Genomic DNA, 10667 nt, shown 5'->3' with positions numbered 1-10667 from the left:
CTCCGCCTCCTGGCTCACGCAAACCCGTCACCCAGGTTGAAGTGCAGTGGCACAATTATGGCTCACTTCAGCCTTGACCTCCTGGGCTCAAGGAATCCTCCCACTTCAGCCACCCAAGTACAGGCCCACACCACCACTCCTGGCTAACTTTTGTATTTTTTGTGGTAGGGACAGAGTTTTGACATGTTGCCCAGGCTGGTCTCAAACTCCTGGGCTCAAGCAATTCACCTGCCTCGGCCTCCCAAAGTGCTAAGATTACAGGCGTGCACCACCATGCCTGGTCCTAACTACTACTCTTAAACACCTTTAGTCTTCTAAAACAAGAATGAAGTTGTTAATTTTCGTATAAAACAAACAACACTCCAGCCTGGAGAATGAGTGAGACCCTGTTTCCAAAAAAAAAAAAAAAAAAAAAACAAAAGAAAAGAAAAAAAAGATAAAACAAACAAACACATATGCAGAACATTAACTTGTGAGTGGCATTTTATCTTTATGTCCTAAAAATCTGTATCTTTGTGATGAAGCTAACACTGACTCCCCAGTTTTTAGTTTTTGTTGTTGTTGTTGTTGTTGTTTTTGAGACAGAGTCTTGCTCTTGTCACCCAGGCTGGAATGCAAAGGCACGATCTTGGCTCACTGCGACCTCCACCTCCCAGGTTCAAGCGATTCTCTTGCCTCAGCCTCCTGAGTAGCTGGGATTACAGGCGCCCGCCACCGTGCCTGGCTAATTTTTGCATTTTTAGGAGAGACGGGGTTTCGCCATGTTGGCCAGGCTGGTCTCAAACTCCTGACCTCATGATCTGCCCACCTCAGCCTCCCAAAGTGCTGGGATTACAGATGTGAGTCATCACACCTGGTCCCCCAATTTTTTAAGGATATTAATGTTTGCAAAATTTTAAGATCATTCCTCTTCTGGTGGTAGTTTTTAATTAAAAAAAAATTTTTTTTTTTTGAGAATTCTGTGACCAGGATTAGAAATCAATGGTGGTGACAAATGACTAAGAAAGTGTTAACTTTTTGGAAAATTGTAATTTTATGGCAAGTAAGCTAAAGGAGCACAAAACCTCTTCAGGTCAGGCTCATTCCTGTAATCTCAGCACTTTGGGAGGCCAAGGTGGGGTGGATCACTTGAGGTGAGGAGTTCGAGACCAGCCTGGCCAACAGGATGAAACCCCATATCTACTAAAAATACAAAGATTAGCTGGGCGTGGTGGCACATGCCTGTAATCCCAGCTATTCGGGAGGCTGAGGCAGGAGGATCGCTTGAACATGTGAGGTGGAGGCTGCAGTTAGCTGAGATTATGCCACTGCACTCTCGTCTGGGCGACAGAGAGAGACCGTCTCAAAAAAAAAAAAAAGATTTTCAAAATAACCTTAATTTTGTGGTTGGGAAATCTGCAAGTGCAATGAAGAACTGTGATACACCTAATTTAGGAGGAAAAAAAACCAAACTACTTTCTGTTTCAACTCTTCATCCCCCGAGAACTTAGTTTTTACCCTTTACTCAATCATCTCCCTAATCCCAAGGATTCAAAAGCTTCTTGAATACAACTTTTCAGCAATTCAGTCTAGTTAAAGTAATCTTCAAAAAGTGATCTCCTAAAAGGGCTTTGTGGTTGGGGCAAATTGGAACAATTACATTCAAATATCACCAGGACTGAAATAGAGATTACAGACAGAGCCCAAGCACATAGGCCACCAGGGCTGAGAGAGGTCTAACGAAATGTCCTTTATGTTGGAACTCTAAGAATAGGCAAAGTCTGCATTTTGAATGGCCTGAAAATACTGTGAAAAGCAAACAAACTAAAAAACAAACAAACAAAAAACTGTTTGGAGACTCTAAGATACGTGTGTGTGGAAAGTCTGAGGAAACCAAGGTGGGAAGAGGCCACGAAGAGGCGGAGCACAGAGGAATGTTCAGGCGGCGTCACTCACCATGATGGCGCAGTATTTGGACAGCATCAGGAAGGAACTACATAAACAAATTAAAAGGCTTGAAAGTTGACATAAGTGAGACAGAACCCAGGTGATCCAGAAACTGCACAAGAGCCTAACAGAAACTCATAATTACGGGATCAAGTAGGCTTCTGTGAAGAGTCTGGGACAAGACTACTTGCTAAAGATAAAAAATGCATTACACAGTCTGGGCATGGTGGTTCATGATTGTAATCCCAGCACTTTGGGAGGCCGAGGCAGGCGGATCACGAGGTCAGGGGTTCAAAACCAGCCTGGCCAACATGGTGAAACCCCATCTCTACTAAAAATACAAAAAAAAATTAGCTGGGCACAGTGGCACACACCTGTAATCCCAGCTACTGGGGAGACTGAGGCAGGAGAATCGTTTGACCCCAGGAGGCAGAGATTGCAGTGAGCCAAGATTGCGCCATTGCACTCCAGCCTGGGCATGACAGGGTGAGACTCTGTCCCCGCTCCAAAAAAAAAGAAAAAGAAAAAGAAAAAAAGGCACTGCACAATTTGGGAACCAGATGCTGAAGAGCAACTGTTGTTCATGGGCTGAAGGGTGTGAGAGAATTTGTGTAGTACAGAGGTGAGAGATATGTATTTGAAATAGGAAGGAGTTACAGCTTGAGACTTGGGACCCTGGGCAACGCAGGCAGCAGCAATGCTATGCTGTGGCCTGGGCCACCCAGGGACAATTAAACAGGCATATGGCATCAGAAGCTGATTTTTCTTTTCTTTCTTTTTTTTGAGACGGAGTCTCGCTCTGTTGCCTAGGCTGGAGTGCAGTGGTATGATCTCAGCTCACTACAATCTCCGCCTCCTGAGTTCAAGTGTTTCTCCTGCCTCAGCCTCCTGAGTAGCTGGGATTACAGGCGCCCACCACCATGCCAGGCTAATTTTTGTATTTTGAGTAGAGACGGGGTTTCACCATGTTGGCCAGACCGGTCTCGAACTCCTGACCTCAGGTTATCCTCCTGCCTTGGCCTCCCAAAGTGCTGGGATTACAGGCATGAGCCACTGCGCCTGGCCTGTTTATTTTTCTTCATGGTAATATGACTATATTAGAGCATTTTTCTAAGCATTAGATGCTCTCTCCTGTCCCCTCCCCAGTGACACCTAAGTGATGGATTTGTCTGAGGAAAAAAGAGAGAAATGCTAGTTTGAATTAATTTTTTAATGCAAGCAAAAATAAGGAAAGACAGTCATCCCACCATCCCTGCCAAAAACTTCGTTGTTATTTGAAACATAATTACAAGCAAAATGGGCAATGGAATGCTGTCTTATTTTCTATATGTGTATGTGTATATCATATTTTATGTGCGTATATATGGATATGCATAAATATATTATCTATATAGATACATAATATAGAGAGATATATATTTAAGATAGCTAGAGCAGTATGAGTGGTTTGGTAATAAGAAGGCTTAAATGAAAAACATTATGAAAGCTAAAAATAAATTGTTCAGCAAAGTTGCCTTTTATCTTTTATTTCTCATTTTCTTTGCACCTGTGGTATCGTCCTGTTAAAAATGCAGGAAACTGGCAGGGTGTGGTGGGTCACACCTGTAATCCCAGCACTTTGGAAGGGCAAGGCAGGGAGACTGCTTGAGCCCAGGAGTTTGAGATCAGCCTGGGCAATATACCAAGACCTTTTCTCTACAAAAAATTAGCTGGAGCCGGGCGCGGTGGCTCACGCCTGCAATCCCAGCACTTTGGGAGGCCGAGATGGGCGAATCACGAGGTCAGGAGATCGAGACTATCCTGGCTAACACGGTGAAACCCCGTCTCTACTAAAAATACAAAACAATTAGCCGGGCGTGGTGGTGGGCGCCTGTAGTCCCAGCTACTAGGGAGGCTGAGGCAGGAGAATGGCGTGAACCCGGGAGGCGGAGCAGCTTGCAGTGAGCCGAGATTGTGCCACTGCACTCCAGCCTGGGCGACAGAGTGAGACTCCATCTCAAAAAAAAAAAAAAAAAAAAAAATTAGCTGGGCGTGGTGGCATGTACCTGTAGTCCCAATTACTTGAGAGACTGAGGCAGGAGGATTGCTTGAGCCCAGGAGGTCGAGGGTGCAGTGAGCCACGATTGCGCCACTCCAGCCTTGGTGACAGAGTCAGACCCTGTCTCAAAAAGAAAAAAAGCAAGAAATATACAAATCTGAAAAGGCATATTCCTGATAACAAGATGAAAATAAGAAGGCCTTACTTAACAGGTTATATTTACACTAAGAATGTAGGCCAGATCAGATCAGCTCACTTAAAAAGTCCTTCCTTGCAGGGTGTGTTGGCGCACTTCCGTAATCCCAGCACTTTGGGAGGCCGAAGTGGGAGGATCACTTGAGCTCATGAGTTAGAGACCAGCCTGGGCAACATAACGAGACCTTATCTCTACAAAAAAAGTTAAAAATTAGCCAGGTGTGGTGGCACCCGCTGTAGTCCCAGCTACAGGTTGAGATGGGTGGATCACTTGAGCCGGGGAGGTGGAGGTTGCAGTGAGCTGTGATTGCGCCACTGCACTCCAGCCTGGGTGACAGAGCAAGACCCTGTCTCAAAAAAAAAAAAATCCTTCCCATGAACAAAAAACTATTGTTTAGATGTCATAATTCCTTATTAAATGGATGCTTCTACATAACTGAATAGATTCTCTGGGAGTTTATGTGTTTCTAAGTGCGGAAGACTTTTAGACACGAACATAGGATATTATCATGTTTCTTCAACAACAATATATCCTTAACTCTTGGTGCTGGACATAGAAAATTTCTGGAATAAAGTGTATTTGCAAAATTTGACAACATTCAGTTAAGTATGCCAGACACGGGAGCAGAAATGAGTTAATAAAATACTCTTTAATTTTTCCTGATAGGAATATCACTGATTGTGCCGTTTTGCCTGACAGTGATAACCCTATGCTATTATTTTATATGAGTTCCTTGTTAGCAAACTAAAAGTACTTTTAAATATTCTGCATCATTTTTGATGTCCAGGATAAAAGGCACCTAATATGGTGCTGCAAAATTTATAATTTTAAGTATATATTTACAAATACATGTTTATACATATGTGTATATACGTATGTATGTCAAGTTTAGTTGGGAAAAAAAATATATACGTATATACATATGTATGTCAAGTTTGGTTGGGAAAATATCCCAAAGTAAATTCAGCTCAGTTATTGAGGGGTTTGCTTTGCTTTGTTGTTTTGTAAGAGATATGAAATAATATTAACTGAAAGATAATCTTCCTGCTCTTGTGTTTACAAACCAACCTGATTAAGATGCACTCACTAGTTTTGGGCTGTACAATTTCACAGAGGCCATGGATGCAAATGTTTGCAAGAGAGTACTGGCCATGAGCTATTCAGACAACACACCCAGGAGGATCGGCTTGGGTCATGAGATGACTTAATCAGGAGGAGAAAAGGATAAGGAATGGTGATATCGCAAAGGACAGCAGTCAATTATCCGAGGGCGTTACTGATGAGGATGGCAATTCCTTGTCATTGGTCCACTGTTTGCTATGTATTGGAATTTGTATGTAATTTTCTCTAGCTAGCTTTAAAAATAGAATCATCAATGCCTCATGAGACAGACAAAGGAGAGCCTGCCGTGGAATCTAGAGATAAACCTGAATGACCTTTCAAGGTTCCTTTTCTACACCAATATAAAAACACAGAATAAGATACCAGCATTACTCAATAGACCTGGTTACAATAAGTATGAATTACAATGCAGGAACATATGTCATTTCTTACACAAACAGTGAGGCAGGCTATTTGATATTGCTTTAAGAAATTATGTGGTCAGCTAAAGCAAGATGACACATGTAAATCTTTTTCATAAATCAAAGTATAAGCTCACAAATTCTCCATATAGATAGCCTCGGGAGGGGCTGCTCTGATGAAATTGAAAATGTCTCTTCCATATGTGCAGTTTTAGGCTTTATAACATTTAAAGAAAATATTCTAAAAGATAAAGTTGGCATGTAAAAGCACGGGGAAAAGAATCAGCAATGATCAGAGCAAAACAATTCTAGAAGGCATCTTAATTTTCATATGGCTCATTTGCATTTGAAACACTGAGAATTCCTATCTCACTTGTTCAAAATGTGTACATATTAAATTACTTTGCACTTGAAAGAACATTTTCCTAAATGTTTGGAAGATGATCAAATTTTAACTGGAGGACTTGTTTTCTTCCATCAGGTGTGGGGGAGATGTGGCTTCCTGGTAGGAGAGGCAACAGTTGATTCTAATAGCAGAACAAGACAAAAATAAGAAAGCAAATTGAAAACAATTCCTATTTGTACAGTTTGATTGAAAGATGATAAGACAAGCGGATACTTATGGTACAAAGATGTCAAAAGACATCAATTTTAAAATTAAGTAGGGTTACCTTTCCAAAAATTGAGATTCTCTGATACCTGAAAATTAGGTTCTATTACTTATTCTAGGATACCCATGCATATACTACTATTTATTTCAGTACACTTAATCTGAGTATCTAGTCAATACTTAAAAGGTAGATGCCCATCAGCTACTATACAATAATTCCAGGAGACTACACTGTACCCACCTCAAAAAAATTATTTGTTTTTTGGACACCATTTCACTCTGTTTCAGCCTGTTGCCCAGGCTGGAGTGCAATGGTGCAATCTCGGCTCACTGCAACCTCTGCCTCCAGATTCAAGTGATTCTTGTGCCTCAGCCTCCCAAGTAGCTGAGATTACAGGTGTGAGCCACCATGCCCAGCTAATTTTTGTATTTTTGATAAAGACAGAGTTTCATCATGTTGGCCAGGCTGGTCTTGAACTCCTGACCTCAGGTGATCCACCTGCCTCAGCCTTCCAAAATGCTGGGATTACAGGCGTGGGCCACCCACCTGGCCTCAAATTTTTAATAGCTAGAATATTGGCAGAATAGCAAAGGCTTAAAACCTCTTTACTATCAACTTTAAACATTATTTAGTCTTAAGGAAACCGCAATGAATGAAAAGACTTTTTTCTGTAACATTTATTTTCTGATATGGTAAAATATCTAGGATTCAGGTGTGTCTTCTGAAGGAACACCAGAACTTGAAAGGCACCCCTGTCTTTCTCTTGGCCTGGCTCCCTGGGCACCTCACTTGAAGGAGAGAGCTGTTTAGGACTGGCCTCGTGTAGGTGCTACAGGGGAACCCACCATGCGGAGGTGGATAGAATGCAGTTTACAGAGGATGGAGAACATGGGCTGATCTCTGTAAATGAGATTCTCTAGGTGCATGCTGCCCTTTGTGTTTCTTTCCTTTTGCTGCCTCTGGGCCTTTTGGAAGGCCTTGTTCACAGTCCCTGATCTGTATCAGCTGGGTTGCAGGCATTGAAGGAAGGATAGCACAGCTGTAAACCCAAGCAGAGAGCTGGAGCTGTGAAGGGAGAGCAGCACCCAACCCCCTCGAGGCAAGGCAAGGTCCGTGACAGATTCCCAGGTAGACAGTGATTAGGGGGACCAGGAGGCCAGCTGGGGCAGCTGACACTGTGGACCCTCCCAGGCCAGTGTTGGGGGGAATCCAGTGAGTTTTTTGTTTTTTTGGTTTCTTTTTTTTGAGATGGAGTCTTCCTCTTGTCGCCCAGCCTGGAGTGCAGTGGCACGATCTCGGCTCACTGCAACCTCCGCCTCCAGGGTTTAAGCGATTCTCCTGCCTCAGCCCCCCAAGTAGCTGGGATTACAGGTGCCCACCACCACACCTGGCTAATTTTTGTATTTTTAGTGGAGATGGGGTTTTGCCATGTTGGCCAGGCTGGTCTTGAACTCCTGACCACGTGATCCACCCACCTCGGCCTCCCAAAGTGCTGGGATGTTTTTATTTATTTATTTTTATTATTATTTTTGAGATGAAGTCTCACTCTGTTGCCCAGGCTGCAGTGCAGTGACACAATCTCAGCTCACTGCAACTCCGCCTCCCGGGTTCATGCAAGTCTCCTGCCTCAGCCTCCCAAGGAGCTGGGATTACAGGCGCCCGCCACCACACCCGGCTAATTTTTGTATTTTTAGAAGAGATGGGGTTTTGCCATGTTGGCCAGGCTGGTGTCAAACTCCTGACCTCAAGTGATCTGCCCACTTCGGCCTCCCAAAATGCTGGGATTACAGGCATGAGCCACCACGCCAGCTGAGATGTTTTTAACAGGAGAGTGTCCTTTTACACACAATTCACACTGTCTTTCAGATTGCTGCCTCAGTGATCTTTAATTTTTTTTGTTGTTATTTAAGTATAAGCTGCATTGGGCTTGATTTGCAAACATTTAATAGCAAAAGGTAAAATGGCCCATGTAATCAAAATATGGATACCTAGAGATTTTGGATACACAGAAATGATTTAACATTTCATCTTCTGGATTAGTTTGATTTTTCTCTCCCAACAAACTTCTATTTTAACTATTAAAAGGTTGGGAAAAGACAACACTTTCTTCCTTTATGGAAAACATGCTAATGAGAAGACAAATGACTGAAAATTAGATTGAAGATGAAAGATTAAGCAAACGCAAACTGTGAAAATTGCTAGCCTCTGATGAACTGGAAATTACCAACTCAGTTTATTATTAGGCAATGTTCGTCTACTTATTTATTTTAATAATATTAAGGACCTTCTCTGTGTCAGATACTGTTTTAGGTGCCGGGTTTACAAGGTGAGAAAAAGCCCTGAACCAAAACAAACCTATTTCCATGGAGTTTACGATTTAACTTCAAAGTTTTCTGAAAGCAAGTGAAGGACAGTCACCTGATAAACTCCAGTATTAATGTTTGTCATAACAGTCACCATACTGTTCTGCAATATTGGCCCATTGGGTAGAATTTGGTTCCCAGATGTCTGGGTTTCATTCCTTTGTACCTGGCAGATCTTGGTTTTGAGAAAAAGCCTAGGAAAGGCAGACTTAGGTGCCTGCTGTGGGTGAAAAGATGGAAGAGTCAAGTTACCTTTATTGCACATCTGGAGGCTACAGAAAGGCACTTGGATTCCTTTGCAATGCTGGCAAAACTCAGTCCTGTTGGAATCAGCATTTTATTATATGAAGTTGTTATATTATGGGTATACGATCTTGTGGGTGGGATATCCAATCAGAGCAGCCAAAGAGTTGCTTAACGATTTGATTCAGGTGTGTTTGGAATAAGATTTTTTTGCAATAATCTTGATATTTTCATAGTTCTATGGTTTTATTACATCAATTACCGATATTTATTAAGCTAGACAAATGCAACTACACCAGTACAAATGAAAGGTCTTGGTGTCCACCTTGTCTCACTTTGAAAGGCAGACAAACAAAAACAAAAAAGGAATTCTTTTTATAGCACTTTAACTTTTGAGCGGAAGTACCTGTTGGCGTCTTCTGTTTCTTCCTTCATTACATGCTTTTCTTTTAATTTGGACCTCTTGAAAAGAATCAAAGTAGGAGCTCTCCAGGAGTTGGGAACAGGTTAATCTGTCATCTGGATTCATCTTCAGACACCCCTTTGGAGGAAGAGAATAGCAAAGAAGATGTTAAGGGAGGGGCTCATTTTGTTACCGTGCCCACAAACTGAATAACTTGCTAGGATAAATATGAGTTTAGAAAATCTTCAAGTTTGTGTATTATCAAGTAGTTGGAGCTTGCTAATAGCTAGGATTGCTCTTCTTTTTCCTACTTCAAAGTCTTTTGAGGGCAGAATGAATGGATGGTCAGTGTCTCTCTGAAAGAGGCCACCTGTAGATCTGGTGTTCCCACCAATGACATTTTAAAATCACTGCTGAAAGCAAATCGTTTATAGCAGTCTGCAGAGTGTAGTCCCTGGACTAAAAACATCAGCGTCGCAGGAACTTGCTAGAAATGCGAAGTCTTGGGTCCTATACCCCGCCTGCCAAAGGGAATCGAGGCACTGGAGGTGGGGCCCGGCAGTTTGTGTTTAAGAAGCTCTCTGGGTGATTCTGATGCCCATATGCTCAGGTTTGAGAACCACTGGGTTAAGGAGATGACTGAGGAAGTGAGAATCTCAGTCATGAGAATGAACCTAAAACAAGGAAAAATTGACTATATATTCATATAAAAATAACTACAGGCAAAACAGAAAAGGTGACATTATGACCCTTCTATATTTGAGACCATTAGAAGCCTCTAGGTCGGCTTCTGAGAGTGGGGAGGAGTATCACAGCAGAGGAGTCAGTGGGGGTCCTGACACAAAGAGGTTTTCTCTGAGAAACACTAATACTCCAGCCAGACAGTGGGACTTTGCCCACCAATAAACACAGATTATGATCCATAAAGAGCAGCTTTAAGCCAGACCTGGTGGCTCAAGCCTGTAATCCCAGCACTTTGGGAGTCCAGAGGTCTAGACCAGCCTGGGTAACATAGTGAGACCACATCTCTCCTTTATTTGCATTTTTAAAAGGAGCAGTTTTACAATACACAGGCACAGATGACCTGACAATTATTGCCTTCCATCATAAGAGAGAAATAAGGCTCACCACCATCACAAACATTGTTTTGAGGCATTCTCAAGCCCAGACAATTGCGTTGCCTGAGGCTGCCCCAGCCGGGCACTGCCCTGTGGTGTCTGTTCCTCCCTGACCCCAGCTGACCTCAGATCTCTGAGATCCCTGAAGCTGCCTGCCCCTAAGCAGTGTCACCTGGCCCTTGGCGAGGGATCTGATTAGTCCTGTTCTTCAAGAAACAATCCTGCTCAGTAAAACTAGACTTACCG

At 42.7% G+C, this 10667-nt stretch overlaps 1 protein-coding gene across 2 annotated transcripts in view; it reads right to left on the bottom strand.

The window, feature by feature from the left end:
* Window positions 1–2883: 2883 nt before the first annotated feature.
* The window catches only part of CDKL4 (cyclin dependent kinase like 4), a 71065-nt gene continuing 63281 nt past the window's right edge, over window positions 2884–10667 (bottom strand). Inside the window, exons 9-10 of one of the 2 annotated variants that reach the window (XM_055377757.2) lie at window positions 9307–9441; window positions 2884–6210 (exon numbers count right to left, since the gene is read on the bottom strand). In XM_055377757.2, the coding sequence (XP_055233732.2) occupies window positions 6109–6210; window positions 9307–9441 (237 nt within the window). In that variant the 3' untranslated portion in view covers window positions 2884–6108. Of the gene's footprint in view, window positions 6211–8664; window positions 8878–9306; window positions 9442–10667 lie in introns of those variants that run through there. The other variant, XM_055377758.2, reaches the window with a different exon arrangement.

Source organism: Gorilla gorilla, chromosome 12, assembly GCF_029281585.2.
Source record: "Gorilla gorilla gorilla isolate KB3781 chromosome 12, NHGRI_mGorGor1-v2.1_pri, whole genome shotgun sequence".
NCBI lineage: Eukaryota > Metazoa > Chordata > Mammalia > Primates > Hominidae > Gorilla > Gorilla gorilla.
This window is presented reverse-complemented; position numbering and strand designations above follow the sequence as displayed.